This window comes from Amblyomma mixtum, chromosome 2 (genome assembly GCF_055824585.1).
Source record: "Amblyomma mixtum isolate Tamu chromosome 2, ASM5582458v1, whole genome shotgun sequence".
Classification (NCBI taxonomy): domain Eukaryota; kingdom Metazoa; phylum Arthropoda; class Arachnida; order Ixodida; family Ixodidae; genus Amblyomma; species Amblyomma mixtum.
The window spans coordinates 254,272,692-254,298,141 of NC_143013.1; the positions used below are offsets into that span (position 1 = coordinate 254,272,692).

The 25,450-nt window shown below is 48.6% G+C and overlaps 1 protein-coding gene across 1 annotated transcript in view; it reads right to left on the reverse strand.

The window, feature by feature from the left end:
- Window positions 1-5,120: 5,120 nt before the first annotated feature.
- Window positions 5,121-25,450, reverse strand: part of LOC149363573 (beta-hexosaminidase subunit beta-like) — a 50,069-nt gene continuing 29,739 nt past the window's right edge. Inside the window, exons 10-14 of the mRNA XM_089568571.1 lie at window positions 16,384-16,540; window positions 13,649-13,847; window positions 10,203-10,293; window positions 6,226-6,330; window positions 5,121-5,344 (exon numbers count right to left, since the gene is read on the reverse strand). Coding sequence (XP_089424697.1) covers window positions 5,257-5,344; window positions 6,226-6,330; window positions 10,203-10,293; window positions 13,649-13,847; window positions 16,384-16,540 — 640 coding nt within the window. The 3' untranslated portion in view covers window positions 5,121-5,256. The remainder of the gene's footprint in view (window positions 5,345-6,225; window positions 6,331-10,202; window positions 10,294-13,648; window positions 13,848-16,383; window positions 16,541-25,450) is intronic.

Here is a 25,450-nt window from a genome sequence, read left to right on the forward strand (position 1 = left end):
CAGCCTGAGTCGCTTTGGGACTTTAAACCCCATATACCATACCATCTCCTCTTTCCTCCTCCTATGACGGTGCTCCTCCTTTCGGCTAATCCCGGACGCCGACGGTGGCGGCACCCAGGCGGGGGGAAGATAGCAGACGCTCCCAATGCTCGCCTTTTGGCGCGCAGTAGAACGCGCGTGCATTTTATGCGAAGCATATTAACGTAGGTTTCGGGCCTTCGCGCGACGCCCGGCGGTGGCCACCATTGACCTTCAAGTGACCTTCAAGTAGGTCACGTGACATGACGTCACACCGGCTGCAGATGGGGCCTCATATCGCGCCGTCGGACGTCGCCCGGCGGAGGCCTCCACGCTTCGGTTCGCGCCGTCGCGCGCGACGCGGCGGCGGCGCCACCATCGCTGCATCACGTGATATGTGACGTCACGCCAGGGATGAGGCGGCGCGCGCCCGCCGTCGCGTCAGTCCCAAGGCCTGCGGCCTCCTGGACCTGCAGCCTTGGACCTGGACCCTTCTAGACCTTCGGCTCCTCCCAGCCACATGAAGGTCTAGGAATCTGCCTCCCCCAGCCCGGTGCTTGCACACTATCCTAGTGCACCGAGGCTTCCCCCCGCGAGCTGCTGTTGCGGCGGCGGCGCTACTCCATGACCCCTCCCCCTGCACGGACACAGACCGCTCCCGTCGCGGCGACGACCATACCCTCTCCCCTTCCTACATCCCCCTACCCCTTCCCCTGGTCCCCAAGAGTGATGCCACCAACTGGCCAACATACGTCGGGACCAGTATCCCCTCCCAAGAATACCCCAAAGTAATCAATCAATCAATCAATCAATCAATCAATCAATCAATCAATCAGTCTCTGTGCCCGCAACCGCGCCAGCGTCTGCGCCGGGCGTGTATGCGGTCAAGATGCCTCCAAACGCTAAGGACATGCTTCGCATCCACTGGGCTTAACCTTGATAATCCTCCAATTTTTCTGCCTTCGATTCAGCCTCAATGAGATCATGACATGGAAGATTAAAAAAAATTATAGTTACCCAAACAACTGCCCCGACCCATGTTGCACTGCTTTATCGGAACTTATTGTACTGCAATCGCTTTGATTGCGGTGCACACGGTGGAAATGGCATGCGCGAGCGAGCCAGTGAACATCCTCAAAGTGTTGTTTTTCGAGGGTGTCTTTTGCCCAACCTTATTCAGAACCTAATTCCGCCAAGAGGAAGTGGTACGATATACGACTAGTCGTATGACATACGTGACGTACGTCTAGTCGTATGTCATCAAAACAAGCCTAGGCCTCACGTGAGGCCTAGGCCTTAATGAACTGATGGCGGTGTAACGCGCGTTTGCTCGTGCAATCGGCTGTGGGTAGGCGCCTACTCATCTCAGACTTAATTTTTTTTTAGTGCAGGAAAAAAGGAACTGACTGACGGTAGACCCTCACGGTTTGTTTGTAACTAGGTGAATACGATGCCCTAGTTGCGCACTGTATAAAGCTACAATGCTGCATGGCTCACTAGAATGTTGTCTTTTTTAGGTGATTGTCATCTTGGGTCAGTATATGCAATAATGGCCTATAAGAGGACAATTTCTTCCCTCGTGTAACTGCCATACATAACACGCAGCAGCCTGGACTGCCGCAGTTAATTAATCGCTTTCGGTCTAATCAGCGCGAAAATAATTCAAGCGCTGAAAAACCAAAAGTCGAATTCACTCAGTCCTGTTCGAAGCAAAACGTAGCTCGTTTAGGAAGTTGCTTGACGCGAAAATTTAAAACACAAATAAATGCATGCAGCATGTTTGACAGAGGTCCTCGCTTGCATTCTGAAGTATTATCCACGTAGATATCGAGTACGTATTCAAGCGATAGTTCGGTTACTGTGCCCGATTTTGTAACAACCGATTTTGATATGAACCCTGCCAGAGCAAATACTGCCAGCAATGCGCGCCACATGAATGCTAGACCTGCACCGCGAGCAGCAAGAACAGCGGGGGTTTAACAGCGAGAACCGCCCCTTTGGTATCGAGTTCGTGAGCAAAGGAGTCCAACTGCAACAAAACAAATGCGATGCGCGCAATATGGAAGCTAGACCTGCACCGCGACCAGCGTAAACGGTGGAGCTCAGACAACATGAAGCGCAAGTTTTGAGTCGAGCCCACGAACGAGTCCGACTACAACCAAACCAATACGCCACGCTACACCTGCAGAGCCTAGCGGAGCCAGCAGCGTGAACGGCGGGGCTAAGACAACGAGAAGCACGGCTTTCGTAGCCCGAGACTGAACGAATCCATCCACAACCGTGCCAAACGGCATTAACTGCGAAGAAAGACTGCAGTTGCTCGCGGTTCACACCGAACGCTCCGAAAAAAAAAAAAAGCGACTGACAGCTGTAGAAAGGCCACTCACATCGTAAAGACGGGGATCTAGCATGACATCGAAGTATGTCCGGCCGATCCTGCGCAGCAGGACCTTTCGGCGAGCCGCATTGCTTTTTCCGGACGGAATGACGAAAAACCTTTCCGACTACCTCCCGTTGTTGCGCAACAGAAGCTTGGCGTCCCTGCATCGCGTGGACACCGTCACAGCTGGAGAAACGCTTCCCGCCAAAACTGTGTCGCACCAAAAGAAAACAAAGCGCGATCTCTACCCTCGACAATGGCGCCGGCGTCTGCTGCGGAGCCAAAAAAGCGCGCGCGAACACGTCACCACGGAGCCTCGGCCAAGTGAGACGCTCGATCATCCTGCGGAGCGCTAGGAGAGGAGAAGAGCCGGAAAGTTCAAAGCTTTGCGTTACTTTTGCTTCGTTGAGGGATTCTATTCTACGAGGTGCCTCGTCAGAAAAGCGGCCGCTCGACGCGAATGCGGGGAACAAACATGATTGATAATGGTGATACTAGCCCCAAAGCACTTTCGGTATTAATGGCGCGGTGTTTGAAAAGGTTTACGCCAGTGCAGACGACGCGTGTCACACTGGTTTTGATAAGTCAGCGCAACATGCGAAGCATTCCGTGTTGTGTTTGATAAGGTGCCGATGCAGGTGACGCGCCGCCTTTTGATGGTTCGCTTTTTCTCTGGGGTAATTGCTAGCACGAAACATGCGCCCTCTTTGAACAGGAAGTGTTCTGGGGCTAAATCTCAGTGTTTTCAGAAAAAAAAAAAAAGTTCGACAAAACCATGTTTAACAGCTAGCGGTGTAAGTAGGCCTAATAATCTGAATTCCTGCGCGTGGCGACGCAAACGCTCGTGCCTCGTTCTGTTTTCGTTAGTACCAAACATGGACCACATTCACACTATCAATCAGGTGATAGAGAAATGCGCAGAATATAACCAACCCCTATATATAGCCTTCATTGATTACGAGAAAGCATTTGACTCAGTGGAAACCTCAGCTGTCATGCAGGCATTGCGGAATCAGGGTGTAGAAGAGTGTTATGTGAAAATATTCGAAGATATTTATAACGATTGCACAGCTACTATAGTTTTCCATAAAGTCAGCAATAAAATTCCAATACGGAAAGGTGTCAGGCAGGGAGACACGATCTCGCCAATGCTCTTCACTGCCCGCTTACAGGAGGTATTCCGGGGACTGGAATGGGAACAGTTGGGGATAAGAGTTAATGGAGAATACCTGAGTAATTTGCGATTCGCTGATGACATTGCCTTGCTAAGCCACTCAGGACAAGAACTGCAAAGCATGATCAATCAGTTAGACAGGCAGATCAGAACGGTGGGGCTAAGAATTAACATGCAGAAAACCAAAGCAATGTTAAGCCTAGCAAGGGAACAGCAGTTCGCAATTGGTAGCGAGGTGCTGGAAGTAGTAAGAGAATATGTCTACTTAGGGCAGGTAGTGACCGCAGATCCGGATCATGAGAGGGAAATAACTAGAAGAATAAGAATGGGGTGGAGCGCATATGGCAGGTTCTCTCAGATCATGAATGGTAGCTTACCAATATCCCTGAAGAGAAAAGTATACAACAGCTGTATCCTACCGGTACTCACCTATGGGGCAGAAACGTGGAGGCTAACAAAGAGGGTTCAGCTTATGTTAAGAACAACGCAGCGAGCTATGGAAAGGAACAAACGCGGGTTAATGACATCTTAGTTGAAATCAAGAGGAAGAAATGGGCTTGGGCAGGGCATGTAATGCGAAGGCAGGATAACCGCTGGTCCTTAAGGGTAACGGAGTGGATTCCAAGAGAAAGCAAACGTAGCAGGGGACGGCAGAAAGCTAGGTGGGCGGATGAGATTAAGAAGTTTGCGGGGATACAGTGGCGGCAACTGACAAAGGACAGGGTTAATTGGAGAGACGTGGGAGAGGCCATTGCCCTGCAGTGGGTGTAGTCAGGCTGATGATGATGATGATGAAACACCAGGCAAGACTTCTCTGCGATGCATGGTTGCGTGCGGCGGTGCACGCTTTACAGGAAGAAGATAGCCTGGGGTAGGCAGCATGCGACGTAACGGAAGCGAGTCCCCGCAAGGGTTACCGTGGAAGGAGAAGACCACCCTCGGGTGATAACCGTAGGAGGAGAAGGGTACGGCGAGAGCGTAAGAATGTGCAGCCAGAGAGGGGTTCATTGCCGCGGGATACACCCGTATCGTGGTTATCGTGTAAGAAGGACGGTGGCTGTGGAAGGAGAGTATGGCGAGAACGGAGTATAGCGGAAGGTGGTTACTGCAGGAACCATTCGGAGGGCGGTTACCTGGGAACGACGCGGGTGTAGCGCGAGCGGAAGAATGCGTAAGCGTAAGGAGAATGCGTAAGCGAAGGGTGGTCGCCACGGGAAAACTTGAAGGAGGAGGCAGAGCAATGCGTAACATCTGTCGCTGAATCTCGAGTAACACAGTAGAAACCGTTCTGTAAGTTTTTTTTTTGTTTCACCATCTGAAACAACAGTTCAATAACTGAAAATATACAAGGTCTTCGGTACACGCACAGAGACGTTTTTATTATTAAAAGTGTGTATCAACAAGAAAATGAGTGGAGTGCAAACGCAATTAATAAGGGCATTTAGATCATATATGACGGTGTCGCTCTCGGGAGAGCGCACTGCGTGAACCAAATGTGCAAACTAAAGAAAAAACATATTCGTCAGTTCCTCCACAGCGTACGTTCAAACCTGAACGAGGGTGGTCCATATAAACTATCTCATATAGCGTGGGAACACGGCATTCATACAAAAAGAAGGAGGCAGTGAGCTGTCGTAGATATAAGTGGCGGGGGTCAGTAGTGCAGGGATCGTTGTCTGCGCGCTCATTCGATGTGGAACACTTCGTTGAAGTCCAGCTCTTCGCCGTCCACGCAGGGCATGCTGTTCAGAGGCTTGGCTGGTATGCCCCGCCTGCAGTAACACATATAACAGTAGATGCTGTCTTATTATTGTCAGGAAAAGTACAGCGCCAGGTTTGAAGAACTATGGCTAGTGGCGCACTGTAAACCGAAGCCCGTCTAGAAAAAACACCGCAAATTAACGTGGCGTATGAAAACAACGACATGTCCAGTTTCTGCGATTTTGTGCTAAACGTACTCGCGAACGAACGCTTAACGCGCTTCCCTTTGTTGCCACTTACGACGTGGGGTTGCTGAGTGCGATGTTGCTGGTTTGTATCCAGCTCGTGGTGGCCGCGGAGCCCTAAATTACGGCACCTCTTCCTATATTTCTTCCTTCACTGCCATTTTCATTCTTTTCCCCACAACACGGTTGAGGTGTCCATTATCACCATCATCATAATCATAATCTGTTGCCGACCAACTCTCAGGAGTCAAGTTTTATTGTTCTGCTGTGCCCCGTCATGCTATGTTACGTGCTCATCGTGGAGAAGACGGCACTCGCCACTCCAGTTGTGCGCATGCGTAGTAGAAAGAGAGGGGGTGTCGCAGTGTTTGCATATGTATACGGTTCGGCGTAGCGGAAGGTGAGCCGTTATGGAGAGCGATGAGTCGGCTTGGCTGAAGGAAGCCAGACTTCGGCGTCAGAACGAAACAAGGAGGAGACAGCGTACCGAAGAGACCGAAGAAGAGCGTGTGAAACGTCTCGATAAGCGTCGTAATGACGACGCGGCTAGACGGGCTCGCTTAGCCTCCGACAGGGAATCTACAACAGTCGAAGACGACGTGCGGAGTTCGGCGTCTCTCGCTACCTACCAGGTTTGACCAGAGCTAAACCACAGCCAATTTTTTTTTTTTTTTTAGCTAGAAGTGCTTTAAGGGGCGGTTACTAACCGCAGCAGCCGGCAGCGGTGCGCGTTGAGCCTCGGGGCCACCTTCGCGTTGTTCCTCATCTCGCTGCTGCTCCAGAGACGCTCGGCCACGGCCGCCGCGCTGGGCCTGCGCAACATCAGTCACTCAGTCAGTCATTCAGCTGGTCAGCCAGCTAGTCCATGAGACAAGATCCCATTCCCACCCAAATAGACGTTGCCGGCCCCTTTAGACGTTAATTGGTTTTGGTAAATTAAAACTGATCAGTGAGAAGTAAAACCCACTTATTTGTAGTGTACTATATGCTCCGCAACGGCATACTAACCGCATAGTTTCGTTTTCGATTCCGTTTTCAAGAGCTATTTATTTATTTACATGATACTGCAGACCTTTTTGGTCCAAGCAGGAAGGACAAGCTGAAGCCATTTGCCTTCTTTGTTACTTCATGCACAGTGCGACAGCGAAATACTCGACGCAATCAGACATTGTACAAAATGAGAACAAAAAATAACTGCGCAAAAAAGGACGGGACAAGAGAAAGAGAACCACACGGGACAAACGTAGACTAACAACTGATTTATTCCACCTATAGACGCCTCCTTCCAAGCGCATGCGCACGAACCACAAAGACAACAGCCACAATCATCTCGTGAAATCAAGAAACTCCAACTCCTTGCCGTACAGGTGTACTGAAGAATCGCTAACACATTTGTCAGGCCCTAATTTCGCGATTTCCAAGGCTTCGATGATTTCCCATTCTTTCTTATCCCTCGGGTGTCCGATAACCTTAGCACTGTCGAAAAGCGGATTACAATCTTTGTCATCATGCTTGCAAGTGTTACAATGCTTAGGCAGATGCTGCCCCCTTGAATCAGCTAAGGAATTGGCATTCCCGTTCTTTTTGCGCAGTTATTCTTTGTTCTCATAATGTCGTACCAACTAGCCCCTCACCGCACTCTTCTACATTGGACAAAGCCTCCTTCTAAGTTTGGATCCTTATATGACTTTGAGAAATTCGCGTGACGTTCAGTGCAACCACGCTGGTCTTATGCGTAGACTCATATATCTGGAGTGCTTTTCACGAGAAGGGTACCTCCGTTTAATCTGACTGGTGGACCTGTGCCCGTTGTCGCATTCTTGAAAATTCGAACCACGTAATCTCTGTTCTCCCTTCGTATGCGCGCGAAAACCGAGCGCTGGTGACTTCTTTGCCGGTTCTGACAGCAGATCTATGCCGGAGGACTGCAGTAACTGGAAATTATTAAGTTCGATGCTGATCGCAGTATACTGTTGTCATTTTACGTAACTTGGTTTATAGCAAGAAACAAGAAACAATCTAAATGTTCTTTAGGAGGGGAGCAAGAGCTCGAAAGCTCACGTTCTTCGCTGGGGCTTCCCGCTTGTTCTGCCCTTTTCCCTCGCCCCTCCAGACCGAGGAGCTCTCTGCTAGCTTCGTCCTTTCCTATCTCTCTCTCCTGTTCCCAGAGTACCGTCGCCCGGTATGAGCCGCCGCCGGCCAAGAACAAGCGAGAGGTGTATGGGTTTCGTGTCCAGAAGCGGACTTAAGCAAATGGCACACAAAAGAACACACGTGGTAAATGGTCATACGAAGGCGCAACACAAAACGGACACGAGAAAGGTGGGCAGGACGTTCACCTTTCTCGCGTCCGTTTTTGCTGCGCCTTCGTATGACCAGAAACCATGTACCAACTAGCCCAGCAATATTTTCTAATTGATACATCGTAAACATATAAAGAAACCGAAATTTCAACAATAAACTCATATTAGGTACTTTACCAGAGGCTTGGGAAGGTCTACGGGCTTCGGGTGTCCCAGATGAGAAGATATGTGCTTGTATACGAGGGCACCTCTCTTCTGCTCACATTGTCACATCTTATACGCTTCTTTCATACCCCATCCCCACCCCTGGAGGGTAGCAAGCCAGATAATAATAGTTAAGGCCGAACCCTTTTCCTTCACGTCAGATAGGACGCTCTGTGTACCAGGTGGCCCAGCTAAAGGTAACTAAGCTTTTAAGAAAGGCGGAGAGTTCTAGCCCCAGTGAAACTAATTGAGGGCTGTTGAGAGTCGCGTGACCTAGTTTGGAGTATTTTTTCGTTCTTCAAAGTTAGATATATACTAAAAACTGATTAACTAACTTATCAATTATTGGCTTCAGAAATAAAGTACCAAAGAAGTAGTTCATCATGAAAATAATCTGGCTGAAATATTTGGCGGCTTTTTTACCGGCAATAAAAGACAACTCGCACGAAATAAAAGGTTCCACATCCCAACGTGCACAGGAACTCCCTTGGACCCGGACATCGTCAACGTCCGCAGTTTTAATGCAAATTGTGATGACAGCGGTTCTGCTTCAGCATTCAAAAACACGCCCCAGAGAATAAAATTTCAGGGGGCACTTGGACGATCTAAAGGGCGCGAGGCGAAAGCCTTGCCACGCAACTTTGGCTGCACGGCCGTAGGCACACACGAGGCGGCCATGGGACTACTAGTCACCCACTAATTAATCATGAGTAGCTAGTCATTAACCAAGTATGACTAGCTAATCATGACTAATTAGCCATGGTAATTGACTAACCATAACTAATTAGTCGATGACTGGTTAATGACTAGTTAGGCATGACTAATCAGCTGATGACTAACTAGTCATTATTGGTTAATGACTAACTAGTAATGATTGGTTAATGACTAACTAGACATGATTGGTTAATGACTAACCAGTCACGATTGGTTAATGACTAACCATTCATGACTAACTAGCCATAACTGGTTAATGACTGACTAGTCATGACTAACCAGTCATGAAAACTAGTGATGACTGGCTTATGACTAGTTAGTCATCACTTGTGACTTGTAATGACTAGTTATGACTTTCACTTCAGATGTAACGGACGGGCAGTCATGGCAGCGAGTACGAGCCATTAAAGGCTTTCGCCTTAAAATCAGCTTTTCTCTGGAACGCTGTCGCCGACGGGCCTTTGCTTGTGCACTAAGCGAGAGAAATGCGCCAGCAGCTCTCGAGTGGCAGCTTTCTTTTAAAGGTGCGGTGAAGAGGAATCTGAACTCGTCTTTTTGCTGCGGGAACTCGATCTACACGTTCCGAGCATTCTTAGAAACTTCGACTTATTGCCCTGTGTGGCCGATTTTCCTAATTAAATCGAATTAACGTCCGGCTCCCGCCTTTATTTTTTGTATTCTCCCCGTACGGTGGGCGGAGTCGACCAACGCGTGGAATGCCTTTCAGCCAGCTCCGTGGAGGCTTTGCTTTCGCTTTATTTTATTTTTTAGGTTTTCGTGAATAAATAGCTTCATTCGCAGATGATATCGCCGCAAAATAAGCCCGCAGAAATAAAAATACGCGCGGACTATTTGCTACTACGGATTACTACGTATTACTCCGCCGATGGCAGAGCGGCAAGCCGGCACGGGACTGGATGAAAGGCACTCCACGCATTGGTCGACTCCGCCCACCGTACGGAGATAATTAAAAAAAAAAAAGGCGGGAGCCGGACGTTAATCCGATTTAATTAGGGAAATCGGCCACACAGGGCAATAAATCGAAGCTTCTAAGAATGCTCGGAACGTGTAGATTGAGTTCCCGCGGCAAAAAGACGAGTTCAGATTCCTCTTCACTGCACCTTTAAGGCCGGTTGGTTGGTCAAGCTGCGTAAATGGTACATTCAACATTGCAAATTCACATTCAACATTGGTCCAAACATATCAGCCAGCTGTTTTTCCGAGACACTGTACAATCTCTGAATTGGCACTTTATTCCTGAAGCAAGTACTTAAAAAGCTCGCTAATTAGTCATTACTAATTAACTTTGGAGAACGAAAAGATACAGCAGACTAGGCCACGTACGACTCTCAACAGTTTTGAGTCGGTTTAAAAGCTTGGTTACGTTACCTTCCGCTGGGACATCCGGTGTACCGTGCCAGAGGAAGCCAGTTTCGAGTTGGACAAAGGGAGGCAGGCCTTACCACAAGTTGGCCATGAGGTTGGTGCGGTCCACGAATTCACCCCACATGCAGGCTTCGCCACCGACCACCAGGCGGCGTTGGTGCGAGCTACCTGCGCGAGAAGCGCTGATAAAAATGATGTGGATGAACTAATGACTAATGAGGAAGATACACGAAAAGAGGTTGGTAGCTGATGTCTTTATTAGTTATTCGCACAGAAAGAGCGCTGACTAATAATGGAGAAAAGAAAAAGATTAAAAAGCGAACTATGTTAAGTATGCGGTGAATCAAACGAGAACGTTAAAGAGGCAGGGGACACGTACTGGATGCACTCCATGTCAAGGAAGCAGACTATGGAGCTGTACAGATTAGGGAAAAGGGAAATTAGAAAAGAGCTGTTTTATGATAATTCAAGAGGTAGCGATTGTTCAAAGCGAGATCACGGTGCCTTAGAATGCGGAACAGTGAATAAAAAAAAAATTGGACGGGAAATTCAAGTTCCGCCTTAAAGGTGCCCTAAAGAGGAATCTGAAATCGTCTCTTCACCGCGGGAACTATCGCGTTAATTAATATGCCGATGATGTTTCATGCACCACGTTTGGTGAGTCTGAAGACAAGCGTATTTTATTAGAATGTCGAGATATCCGTGACATCTATAGTATTCGACGTACGAGGGGGTACCCAAAGGAAACCGGACTTATTTTTGTTTGAACTTATTTGTTCACATTTTAAGCACAGACCTTCAATCTCCTTCGAAGTATTCCCCACTTGCTATGATACGCTTGTCGAATCTTTCATTCCATTTTTCAAAACATTGCTTAAATTCATCTTTTGTGATGCTTGACAGTGCCTCCGTCGTTTTTTCTTCATCTCAGCAACATCAGCGAAACGCTTTCCATTCACCTATTTTTTCATTCTAGGAAACAAAGAAAGTAGCACGGGGCAAGGTCGGGAGAGTATGAGGGTTGAGGAATAGGGGTCATGCCATTTTTGGTCCAAAATTGTCGTAGAGACAGGGCTGTGTGAGCAGGGGCATTGCCATGATGGAAAAATCAGTCACCCGACCGCCACAAATCTGGCCGCTTCCACCGCACACTGTTGCCCAATCTTTTCAAAACATCCAAGTAGAAAGCCTGGCTAAGTGCCTGATCCTGCGGAACAAATTCTCAATGAACGACTCCTCTCACGTCGAAAAAACAAATCAGCATTGTTTTGAGGTTTGGTTTCACCTGACGAGCTTTCTTGAGGCGAGGTGAATTCGAAGTTTTCCATTGGCATGATTGTTGCTTTGATTCAGGATTCGATTCAGGAACATTTGAGTTGTCCCCATAGCATCGTCCTTGTACGTCTTTCTTAATATTTCAAGAGTTTCCATTCAACCTTTTCCGAGCAAAATCAGAATTTCACCGGCGCACGCTGTGCACGAAAATCAGCCATTCCAAAAACGACATTCACACAAACAGTCGTCACTCTAAAACTCTGCCTAAACTAGTCTGACCTCCTTCAGCGAAGGCACTCGGCTTACTGACTCTGGAATGTTCGTTCTATGCGCTCCTAGTGGCAAAACGCGGTACCACAGAAGCTTTGCCGACCAAAAAATTTAGTCCGGTTTCTTTTGGGTACCCCCTCGTACCCTTGGATCGCAGCTAGAGCACTGCACGGGCCTCAATCTGAGGCCCGAGCCCGGCCCGGGCCCGAGACCTGGAGCCCGAGCCCGCGGCTTCAAGCCCGGGCCCGGTCCAGGCCCGCTGAATTATCGCTCTAGCGAGCCCGGCCCGGCCCGTGAATCCCGCAGTGAAGCCCAGCCCGGGCCCGGCCCGGCCCGTTTCACAGTAACGCTTGAGGCATACTGCTCACTCTGAGCAAGTAGACCGCTACTAGACCGATAATAAACTGGCCGACAATGGTTCGGAAACCGCAGTTTGGCTTGCAGAAAGTTGGCTCTTTTTAACCCAGAAGGAATTGATTAAGAGTAGTGTTCGCAGGCCCGTCTTTTGGACATTCATCTCGTGTAGGTGCGCAAAGATGAACTCGGAAGTTCCGAGAGCCAAATAAAAAGGGCTGCATACGCGAGTAATAGACTACTTTGCATTCCCCCATGATTTTAATCACTTATATTTTGCCGCCCGCGAAGTATAAACATTAAAGCTGCCTAGCAAGCAGTAGTATGACATTTTTTTAGTGAACGCGATCTCACAGGTTGGACTCATAGCCGAACTGGTCGCCTTTCAGCAGAACCGAAAACCTATGAAAGGCTTGAGTATTTCACGATGTGTGTTTTGAAGGCTGTAAGCGTCCTAAACTAATATGTCCTTCCCGAATGCATTTCTAATAGCATATAGGTATGTTTTGGGATGACGAACGATCAAAGGCCAATTAAGAGCGGCTGAATTTTACGCTTACTGGTGGAGCAGAAGATAACGCCCAAACCATACGTGATAACTTACAGGGCAAAACACTTGTCATGTCAACCAGGCTGAAGAAGCGAGGAGGGATAGATGTGGTTATGAGATGAGATTTACAAACTCTCGAGAGCTTTTTTGGCTATTTCATTAACAAAACGTTCCGGTCAGCTGATCAAAAAGAAAACTAAATGCGCTTTAGTTCACGAATTTTCTCACATGAGAAAAATATAGCTATGAAATAAAAGCTATGTTTTTGGGGCTTAAGGGCCCAAGGGGAGTCAAGCTGTGAGAGACACCGAAGCAGAGGGCTCCGGATCATTTCGACCACCTGGGTTTCTTCAACGAGCATTGATACTACAAAGTATACATGGCTGTCATGCTTGGCGCATAAATAGAAATGCGGCCGCCGAGGCTAGGAGAAAACCCTGGTACCCTGGCTCAGTAATCAAGCGCCTTGACCACTAAGCCACCACAGCGTGGAAATAAGGAAATAAATCAGTCAATGAATAAAGCTTGGTTTTTTTCTCACCGCGTACTATAACCCATAGCTCATCCGTATCACTGCTCCAATGCCACAGTTGTGTACTTCACTCTGCAATAGTGGCTGAATAGTCGGACACCAGCCGTTTCTATAAGGACCCAAGCCTGGCTAGGGTCCGCAGCGTCCGCAGCTTTAAGCCCGAGCCCGGCCCGGGCCCGAAACTTCAGGCCCGGGCCCGGCCCAGGCCCGGCAAAACAGGTCATGTCCCGGCCCGGCCCGCGGGCCGGGCCGGGCCCGGGCTTTCGGGCCAGCCCGAGCCCGTGCAGTGCACTAATCGCAGCATCCATAGAATGGTATGTCTGAAGAGAGGACAATATATTTTGTTGTTATGGCACATTATCCACGCTGTCCACGGTTCCAGATCCACAGCTCCATTTCTGGCTTCACTATTCAAAGATCCATTCTATCCATGGATCGCAATATCCACACAATGGAGAGTCTGAAGAGGCTTAAGTATTTTGGTGAGAATGTCGCAGCACCCACAGGGCGTCGATGCCAGCACACGCAGTGGTGTGACGTACGTGTGAAGTTGTGCGGATCGCAGTCGTAGTATCGCTTCCACGAAGAGGCGTGTTCTGCGCGGTCCAGCTGCCAGCAGCTCGTGAGGACCGCCCGGTACCGACGGCTGGTGATGTTGGCCACATAGTTCCGCCACGATGGACCAGCCTCGGAGGAGCGCCGACTTTTTTTCACCATAACGAGCATCTCCGAGGTAGGAAGCTGCGTGGAAGGCATTCCGTAAGGTATGAAGGTCACAGTATGGAAGACACGTGCACGATTGTCCGGAAAAGCATCCGTCAAGTTTGCGTATAACTATCTCTAAAAAAAAATAGATTTCACATTTGTCGCAGCTTCTGTTACAATTCCTGGGTGTGTTTACGTTAATTTCTTCAAGGCCAGGTGGTCTTGTGGTAGAGCATCCGCCTCGCATTCGGGAGGTGCTGGGTTCGATCCCCAGCGCTGCCGTGTACCCATACCGGTTTTCTAATGGACACATGATTTCCCCCGGCCTGGTGATTGGTTTTTCGGGGGTGAACTGCTTGGGAAAACTGTCTGGAACCAAACTGTTGCGTTGACAGGCCAGTGATTCGTACCGCCGTCAAGCAACCCTAAATCCGCCTCGTGAGGGTAAAAGCCCACTTGTGACGTCAAGGCCAGAGTTGCGCCAGCAATCCATCCGTTAGACCGCTTGACAAAGAAATACGCAATCTCTTGTGCCCCGCCGCGGTGGCTCAGTGGTTACGGCGCTCGGCTGCTGACCCGAAAGACGCGGGTTCGATCCCGGCCGCGGCGGCTGAATTTCTTGAAGGCGAAATTCTAGAGGCCCGTGTGCTGTGCGATGTCAGTGTACGTTAAAGAACCCCAGGTGGTCGAAATTTCCGGAGCCCTTCACTACGGCGTCCCTCATAGCCTCAGTCGCTTTGGGACGTTAAACCCCAATAAACCAAACCAAACCAAACCAGCAATCTCTTGTCTTGACTTGTGCACAGCACCTGCAATGATTGCACCTTCTGTATTGGGGTTGCTTATAATGTTGTGTCTTTTTGTTGTTTAGATGTTTTTTTCAGCTGTATATATTTCGCTTCTGGCGGAATCAAAACAAGTTGATAGTCAGCGGGTTGTGCCGCCGCTTTCCTTCTCGTCCCCGTTTCTGCGCTGTTTTTCCTTCTTAGGTAATATTTAAACCATCTCTCATCTTTGAACATGGAAGATAAAGGCCCCATATTGTCAGCTCACGCACTGAGGAATATGCGACGCAAATATGAATGTTCAACGTGCAGATAGACCAAAGTCTTGTTTCGAAAATAGATTTTCATTTGCGTTCGTTTCAAACCTTTGATCTCGTCTCGGCTGTTACCATGTCTTTTATTTATTTATTTATTTATTTATTTATTTATTTATTTATTTATTTATTTATTTATTTATTTATTTATTTATTTATTTATTCAATAAACCCCTAAAGGCCCTGAATCGAGGGTATTACATAGGGGGGAGCATTGACACACAAGAACACAAAACAAGAATGAGCAAGCGCCAAGGTGCAATACATAAATACAGAAAGCACATGTAGAAAACAAAACAAAAGAAACAAACAAGAAACCTGTAATATACATTCTAATTTACACTAAAAAAGAACAGATAGTGCTGTAGAGGCATAACATAACCGCAGGAACAAAACAAAATAACAAAACAGCTGAATGCAGCATGTGGTACAATCAATTAGTAAAGCTAAACAGACATTTGGGTTAGAAAGTCCTGAAACTTGTTAAGGTTCCTTTCTGAAGCGATGTGTGGTGGTAGATTATTCCAGTCGACTATAGTACGAGATATGAAAGAGTTCGCAAAAGAAGTGTGGCATGATATGCGTTTGACTTTCAGCGGGTGGTCGCGACGTGGAAAAAAAGATACAGGTGACTGAAAAAAATCATGGAGCAGAACATGATGGTAAAGTTTATGGAAAAGGGTCAAGCGTGATAGTTTGCGACGATCTGATAACGGATCAAGTTCGGCGCGAGCCTTTAGTGCGGTGACGCTAGTATGACGAGAATAATACGAACTTGGTTACTTCGTTTATGACATCACGGAGTGATAAAGACAGCTATTGTTCAGATTCTGTCAGCAAGTATCGGTATGAGAAGGGTGGCAGAGAAAGCATGGGCGCCGAGCAAGAGCAGGAAACAAAATGTCAATAAAATTTCAAAGAAATGAAAATGGAATATTTTCCGGCTGGTCGGATTCAGTATCGCGAATACAAACGGCACAGATGCATACTATCCGACAAAGTAGGAATGAATGAGAACAAGAGCTTCGATGTTGGTGAGGGGACTTCCCTTATAAAAATGGTCTGTAGACAGTCTATAGACTTCTGATTGACTCTATTGCCTTCTTAGAAATATCCTTTTGTCTATTCAGACTCTATAGACTGTCTATAGACAAGTCTACTAAAAGTGTATGGCCATAAATCTATAGGTTGTCTATAGACCGTCTATAGTATTTGTATTGCCTATAGACTGTTCTCTAGGATTTGTCTATAAAAACTTATAGAATTTATAGACGGAAGTCCATGGACAGTATATAGACTGTCTAAAAAATTTTGTAATGGTTTCTCGATTGTTGATAACTTCGATTCTGCTCCGAAAATGTTTGTCGTAGATCTAAAAGTGGCACCCTTTCATACTAGAATGATTTTAAATGTTCGGTGAAATGTGTTCCCGAGCCCCTTTAGTGATATATTTACCTCACTCAGTGAAAATACCTTCAATCCTTTGTCGATGGGATCCTGCCAGATGATTGGTTTCACACCCAGAGACCGGACAATGCTGAGAATCTTAGTGATGTAGAGTCGTTCCAGTCCTTCCAGGCTAGACATTCCTTGTGCCTTCCTGAACTTCGCTAGCCTCTTGCTGTTATTCCTGTTGAAATGAAATAAAATTAAATTAATGAGCAAGTTCAGTGCCCAAAGAAGGGCGTTTTTTTTTTTGTTCGTTAGTGACCCAGCAAATATTAACATGAGAATCTGCCAAGATCAACAACGCGTTCGCTAAAATAAAGCATAAAAATCTGCATATTAAAAAAAGCCTCCTAGTGGGACAACAAAGCGTAAACAGCGCTTTAGAATTAGTGGTTAATAATAAAAATTTCTGATTAAGGTAGTTTAATAGCTCTCACAAAGCGAGCTCGTTCCGTGTAATTTCGGTGAAATGCCGACACATTTTACGACATGCACATGTATGTACCGAGCACGAAGCACGCATGAATCTGAGGACGAACAGTACCTGAACATATGAATCTTACCACTTCCTTACAGTCACCTATAGGGTTATACCGCTATAGCATGATGCAACTTCTTACGTAAAGGGTACTGCTCCGCCGCAAAACCTGTTCATAAGCGGGTTTCGTGGCAATGGCGCGCTACATACTCGAATATTGACGTACAGTCGTCCACAGACCTGCCTTTAGAGCACTCGAACTCCGTGCCGCCTGCACTCCGCAGCGCGCAGAGCGACGTCTAGCGGCAGCTCCTGGTTCGAGATAGCGCATGCCTGATCAGCACCTCCTTGCCTGATGCTCAGAGATGCAATATCTCGAGCCTGCCGCTAGATGTTGCTCTGCGTGCTGCGGAGCGCAGACGGCACGGAGTTCGAGCGCTCTAAAGACAGGTCAGTAGACAAAGTGTGGTACAAAGTGCTGCTGTACAAAGTGTTACAGTATGAATGTGACCCAGTAGTGTAAAATGCACTAGCACGCATAAAGCAAGTCTCCCAGTTTGTTTGAGCTGGAGAGATTTCCTACAAGGAGTATTGTACGTGGTTTTTGACCCTAAGTGCGAGAAAAACAGTGCCGATTATATATAATATAATATAATATAATATAATATAATATAATATAATATAATATAATATAATATAATATAATATAATATAATATAATATAATATAATATAATATAATATAATATAATATAATATAATATAATTGTTGTGTCCACTTATTGCTTTTGTGTGTGTGCGCCCCCTCCTAACGACCACTCGCATTCCCCTCCTAACGACAGTTCGCATCCTCCTCCTAACGACCACTCAATCCTCCTCCTAACGACACTTGCCCTTCGTCGCACGCTGTCGCCAGATGCCCCCCCACGGTGCGCCCCCGCACCCTCCTCCTGTTCTGGGAAGCCACTCCCTCCCGTGGACGCTTCTCCGCTCCCCCCTTTCTTCGGGCGGCCAGTTCGGCTCCTGCCTCGGTCGACGCTGGTCGCACCCTCATCGGCTTTAAATAAACGAAGTCTAAAAGTACCGTGTGCGTCTTTCGCTGCATTCAACACAGCGACCGGACACGACAGTGGCGACGAGAAAGTGGATTCGACCCGCGCTACGCAACGCTATTGACAAGCCATGGCTACGCGAGGGTTTCCCAATCAGATACCAGAATTCAACGGCTCATCGTGGTCATCGTGGGTTGGACGCCTTCAGTTCTACTTTGAAGCTAACAACATCACAGACCCAGCCTTGAAGAGGGCCAACCTGCTGACGCTGTGCGGGGAGCAGACCTACGATACTGTCTGCGCCCTTATTCAGCCAAGCACACCAGCGGCAGTGTCTTACGACGACATCGTAAAAGCGCTGCAAAAGCACTACGACCCAAGGCCATCCGAGGTCTACAGCCGGGCTCGCTTCCAACGACGAGATCAACTGGAAGGAGAAACTGTGAGCGCCTACGTAGCCGCGCTCAAGAAGCTCGCTGCCGACTGCAATTTTGGAACGCTGTCGACAACAGCTACCGGGCAGGAGGGAGACGCAGCTTCTTCTGCTAACACCACCATGCTTCCCTTGGACGTGATGTTACGCGACAGATTTGTGTGCGGACTGAGTGACGAGTCACTGCAGCAGCGCCTGTTCGCTGAGAAGGACCTCACATTCAGCAAAGCTTACGACATCGCCGTTCGAGCGAAGAGCGCCGGTCACCAGCAGAGAGGGATTCGCCGGAACACCGAGCCGGTACACCAGACAAGCAACCAGGTGCGCAAGCCTTCTGTTGTTGTAAAATCGGTCAAAAAGGCACAACGCTGCTGGCGGTGTGACGACCAACACAACCCCCAGGGATGTCGATTCCAGTCAGCCACGTGTAATTTTTGCCACAAGCGAGGGCATATCGAAAGAGCATGCATTACGAAACGGAGACTTGCCAAGATAAAGTCACCTTCCCAGCCTAATCACAGCGTCAACGCCTCAGAGAATACGCCGCTATCTGATCTCCATGGAACAACATCAGCAACACCATCTGTGTTGTACGACCTGAACACCATGAATCTCGGCACGCGACCGAAGATTTTTACAGAAGTAAGCGTACATCACCAGCTGATTAAGTTCGAGGTGGACTCCGGCGCAGCCTGTACTCTGATCAGTGAGGACACGTTCCGAACTTCATGGCCATCTGACGCACCCGCCCTGCAACAAGACGACACGCACCTGCGAACGTGGTCAGGACAGAATCTGCCACTATTGGGCTCTGCCAACGTGCAGGTTAACTACAACGGCCAGACCCATACGCTACCTCTGCTTGTTGGGAAGGGCACAGGATCAAGCCTTCTAGGGAGAAATTGGTTTTCTCCACTAGGCGTGATGAAATGGAGTAAACATCAAAACGCCGATGCGCTAAGCCGTCTGCCACTAGACGCAACTGTTGACGGACCATTTCCACCAGGAGACGTTCTGATGTTCGAAGCACTGCCAGAACCTCCGCTTACAGCAGGCACAGTTGCAGCATCTACGCAGAAGTGCGCAGCTCTCCGGCTAGTTTACACAGCTGTTCAACAAGGCAACGTGCATAAACTCAAAGGGGACAACTTCGACGCTTACCGCAGGCGAGCTACAGAGTTGAGCACCCATCGCGGCTGCATCATATTTGGGTCCCGAGTTGTGATGCCGAGAGAACTACGCGCACAAGCTATGTCTCTCATCCACGCCGGACATCGGGGCATCGTTGCAATGAAAAAGTGTGCCAGAAGCTACATGTGGTGGCCTGGCATTGACAACGACATCGAAACAGTGGTGCGAGAATGCAAGCCTTGCCAGAGCAGCCGGAGCGCCCCGCCGAAAGCTCCTGTCCCAGAATGGGAAAAGCCAGACACACCATGGCACACACTGCACATTGATTTTGCAGGACCAATTGAGGGCTGCACTTTCCTTGTGGTCGTAGATGCCTACACAAAGTGGCTTGAGATAAGGCAAATGGGACAGACGACTTCGGCAGCAGTCATTGACAACCTCCGATCACTATTTGCAACGTTCGGCCTGCCGCGCAAGGTAGTGTCGGACAACGGAACACCGTTTGTGTCTGCGGAGATCCTCAAGTTTTATCGCGACAACGGGATCTCATCAGTTACATCGGCCCCCTACCACCCAGCGACAAACGGACAAGCCGAGCGCTACGTAGCCGAGCTAAAACGCGCCCTTGAAAGAGATCAGACAGGCTCGCTGCAGCGCCGCCTTGCGCGCTTTCTCTTCAAGCAGCACACGACGGTTCAGAGCACAACAGGCGAGACCCCCTCGAAAATGATGTTCGAGCGTGAAATGCGAACCCAGCTCACAGCCATCCTCCCCGAGCCAAAGGCAGAGACGTTCCGGGAAGAAAAAGCAATTCCGCGCTGCGGCACGCTTAATGAGGGGCAGCGCGTCCTCGCCCGACAGTTTCTGAAAAAGCCACGCTGGGAGGAAGCTACAATTGTCAGACGCATAGGCCAGCGCTCTTGGCTCGTCAACATACATGGCACAGTAGCACGCCGACATCTCAACCAGCTGCGTAGATTTACGACGCCGTCTGAGAGCTGTCCGCCAGCGGAGAGAACACGTGCACCATGTTCCCACATAGCCTGGCACCTCTTCCCGGAAGAAGAGACTTCGCCCAGGACAGACCTAGGAGACACAGCGAACAACAGCCAGCCTACAAGTGTTTCTCCCCCGAGCGCACAAAGCCAGCGCGCCTCCACGCGTGAGCGCCGACCCCCTGCACGATACCAGGCAACTTTCTAAGGGGGAAGGAAGTGTTGTGTCCACTTATTGCTTTTGTGTGTGTGCGCCCCCTCCTAACGACCACTCGCATTCCCCTCCTAACGACAGTTCGCATCCTCCTCCTAACGACCACTCAATCCTCCTCCTAACGACCACTCAATCCTCCTCCTAACGACACTTGCCCTTCGTCGCACGCTGTCGCCAGATGCCCCCCCACGGTGCGCCCCCGCACCCTCCTCCTGTTCTGGGAAGCCACTCCCTCCCGTGGACGCTTCTCCGCTCCCCCCTTTCTTCGGGCGGCCAGTTCGGCTCCTGCCTCGGTCGACGCTGGTCGCACCCTCATCGGCTTTAAATAAACGAAGTCTAAAAGTACCGTGTGCGTCTTTCGCTGCATTCAACACAGCGACCGGACACGACAATAATATAATATAATAAATATAATATAATATAATATAATATAATATAATATAATATAATATAATATAATATAATATAATATAATATAATATAATATAATATAATAGTTTATTTTTCCTCTTTTACAAAGGAAAGGAGCAACCGCGAAAAAGCTATAGTGCACTTTACGCGGTTTTCACTTCTTAGGCGTTTAGACGGTTGAAAACATCACGTATATCCTAGTCAGACCTCCTGTACATTACAAGCACACCTATATTTTCCGGTATTTAAAAAGAAACGCATCAGTTCCGCAGCCTAAGCGCCACAGGAAATAATAGATCACTGAGCTCCCTTGCAGTCACCATTCCAAGAAATGAGTTTGACCAGCCTTCCAAGTTAATTGCTTTCTGTAAATCAGTTTCCATCTCTCAGCTTCCAAATGATTCGAAAGTTTCCGATGCTTCACCGTGAGAGAATAGAGTCATAGCTCTTTCTGCGCCGCTTATCGAAACCCGCATCCTCCGTGACTGTATATATGTATGCCGCACAACTATTGCCGCAGGCGGGGCAGATTGTGATGACGTCAAAAGGGTCAAGTGACATGCCACCTGCTTTTCCGCTCACAAATGACACCGCCGACACGGAAAACGCCGGATATTCTGCATAACGGGAGCCGTGATACACCTGATATACCACTCAATTACGCAGAAAATCATGAATAATAAAGCATAGCTACGACTAATAATGCAAAACAGTGGTCGCACATTTGCGCACGTGATTCGCAAAGCGACTGTCATTTTTCTTATTGAAATACGTATTCTCTCCTGATTCTATTTAATCAAAAATCCGTCATAACACATCTTTGCTAGTTTCAGAGGCACGGAGGCCCGTAGCATCGATCAGGTTGAAAGGTTACGAACTCTGGGGCTGGCGGCTGGAAAATGGGTTTGTGTGCACACGTTAATGGGAGCATCCAGATTGGATAAAAATGATTCAATTACTGCTGCCGAACTTTTGCTGTGCAACTTTTCAGAAGGTCGAAGGGCCCCGCCATATTGGACACTGGGCAGCGCTCGTAGCATAGGAAAGAACTCACCCCACACCTCAACAAAGCGATTAATAAGAAGATTGTACAAAGGACTGTAGCGGCAGCTGCTCGCTTCCATTTAATGCCCCCCCCCCCTCCTAAATTATAGACGATCAGTGCGATTGATGGGGCTCACTATGCGTTGGCATTAGAGTTCCCACCAGTTTCAGACCGTGCGAGCGGGTGGCAAGGACCAGTCCGTAAATCACCATATGACACGCCATACCCCCGCTCCACTCTCCCGATACAATCCAGCAATCGCAATGGGACACGCCGTACGTACGTACATATGGTCCTCTCTCCCCCAACTGCCACCTCCCATCCTCTCTTTGCCTTTCCTCTCCACCCTTTCCCTTAATAGCGAAAAAGAGGATTTCACCCTCTCCACTCCACCATCTACCAACTGAAGGTACGTACGTACGGACGGATACATGTTTCCGACAAAAGTTTCTAACGCTACCATGTTAAAACAAATTTAGCAGCTGACACAGAGTGGAACGAGCGATCAGAGCTATAGCCGGTGATTACCACCGCAACTTAACTCGTTTGCTACTGCCCCAGAACTGTCATGAGCAAACATAAAAAAAAACTCCCTAGCCGGGGAATGATTGGGCAGATTTGTGGCTGAGGGGTAGTGCATTCTGAAAGGGTAGCGAGACCGCAAGGTGTCCATGCAAGAGTAGGTAACATAGCACATATGTACTATAAAGTCGTCAGACTTAGTGCTGCGCGATGGGGCATGCGGATGGGATGACGACACCGACCACACGAGAGCGGTGGAAGAAATCATACAGAGCTGGCATTGCAAATCAACAAAAAAAGTAGTGAGATCAGCCAAGTGCGGCTCGTCTATTTATTTATTGGGCACAACTTTCGCCCCCAATATTGGAGGCAATGTACAGCCAGCGACGACACACTAACACCCCCCGCTGCCGAGGAGGCGAGGGTGGCATGCCGCCATCCCACCGGCCGAGGGTGCGAACCAATGGGAGCCAAGAGGCTGCGCCATGCATCCTCAGGTACCGACAACTCCCACAGATTACACACCCACCGCCTGCCAGAACCGAGCGTAGTGCCTCGAGTCACTCAGCCACGATTCTGGCTGCTTCTTTGTAGCTTACTGTTACAAATATGTCTACTAGTTTCTCTGAACTGTCTAGATAAAAAATATTTAGTGAGATCAGCCAAGTGCGGCCCGCCTGTTTATTGGGCACACAGCTGCGGTCGATCAGCTGGACTCGGCTGCAGCCTACTTTCGCCCCCAATATTGGAGGCAATGTACAGCCAGCGACGACACACTAACACCCCCCGCTGCCGAGGAGGCGAGGGTGGCATGCCGCCATCCCACCGGCAGAGGGTGCGAACCAATGGGAACCAAGAGGCTGCGCCATGCATCCTCAGGTACCGACAACTCCCGCAGATTACACATCCACTGCCTGCCAGAACCGAGCGTAGTGCCTCGAGTCACTCAGCCACGATTCTGGCTGCTTCTTTGTAGCTTACTGTTACAAATATGTCTACTAGATTCTCTGAACTGTCTAGATAAAAAAAAATTAGTGAGATCAGCCAAGTGCGGCCCGGATGTTTATTGGGCACACAGCTGCGGTCGATCAGCTGGACTCGGCTGCAGCCTACTTTCGCCCCCAATATTGGAGGCAATGTACAGCCAGCGACGACACACTAACACCCCCCGCTGCCGAGGAGGCGAGGGTGGCATGCCGTCATCCCACCGGCCGAGGGTGCGAACCAATGGGAACCAAGAGGCTGCGCCATGCATCCTCAGGTACCGACAACTCCCACAGATTACACAACCACCGCCTGCCAGAACCGAGCGTAGTGCCTCGAGTCACTTAGCCACGATTCTGGCTGCTTCTTTACAGCCTACTGTTACAAATATGTCTACTAGTTTCTCTGAACTGTCTAGGGAAAAAAAATTACAACCCGTTACATCTTAGAAAAACGCAGCGTGAAAAACGAGACACAGAAAAGGTGAAGACAGGACACGAGCGCTTTCTCACGACTGAAATCTTCTCGACATTGTCACGTCGTGAATTTCTCACGACGACACGCGCTCGTGTCCTGTCTTCACCTTTTGTGTGTCTCGTTTTTTTCGCTACATTTTTTTTAAAATGCAATTACTCCGACTAGCCCAGTTTAGCTTACTTGTACAACCTGTTACCTTCAAGTTACTACGAACATTTAGCACAAGGTGGTGACTCCACGGATGATGTCAAGCATGACTTCCACTGTCACTGAACAAACAGTATAGCGGAAGCGGACAAGGTCTTTTCTATAATGTTTGTTGCGTCGGATCCAGAACGGATATAAGCAGCCCCTAAAATGGTGGGTATGGAACCGTTCTTCTATAGCTTTGCACATGCTATCAAACCTGGTGTCAAATTCTTCACCCCCGCGCTCCGCACGCAGTGCGAATTGTTGCCTGCGGCCCAAGTTCGACGAGAGGGGTGCTACAAATGATTGAACGAATTCGGGGTGGGCTGGAGTGCACTCCGCATAATCGTCTGGTTTAGGATGTCTGTCTGCCTCGTGTTGACCTTTGATGGTGGGTGAAGTCCTGGGTAGTGTGTCTGCACGGTCGCCGTGCTTTCTAGCCGCCATATTTGTAACCCTTCTGTCAAAACTTTAGAGCCCAGGGGGTTCGCAGAAGGGGCAGTGTCTCTCCATTCTTTAACTATTGTGTGTTGCCTCACTTTATTAACTCGTTATTATATCGAGTTCCATCTTCTCATCATCATCGTCGGCCTGACCACGGCCACTGCAGGGCAAAGGCTTCTCCCATGTCTCTCCAATTAACCCTGTTCTTCGCCAGTTGCGGCCACTGTATTCCCGCAAATTTCTTAATCTCATCCGCCCATCTAACTTTCTGCCGCCCCCTGCTACGCTTGCCTTCTCTTGGAATCCACTCCGTTACCCTTAAGGACCAGCGGTTATCTTGTCTTCGCATTATATGCCCTGCCCAAGCCCGCTTCTTTCTCCTAATTTCAACTAGGATATCATTAACCCGCGTTTGTTCTCTCACCCACTCCGCCCGCTTTCGATCTCTTAACGCTACACCTATCATTTTTCTTTCCATAGCTCGCTGCGTTGTCCTTAACTTGAGCCGAACCCTGTTTGTTAGCCTCCATGTTTCTGCCCGATAGGTGAGTACAGGTAAAATACAGCTGTTGTATACTTTTCTCTTGAGGGATATTGGTAAACTGCCATTCATGATCTGAGAGACCCTGACAAATGCGCTCCACCCCATTCTTATTCTTCTAGTTATTTCCCTTTCATGATCCGGATCGAGGGTTAATTGAGTTGTTTATAGAAGGT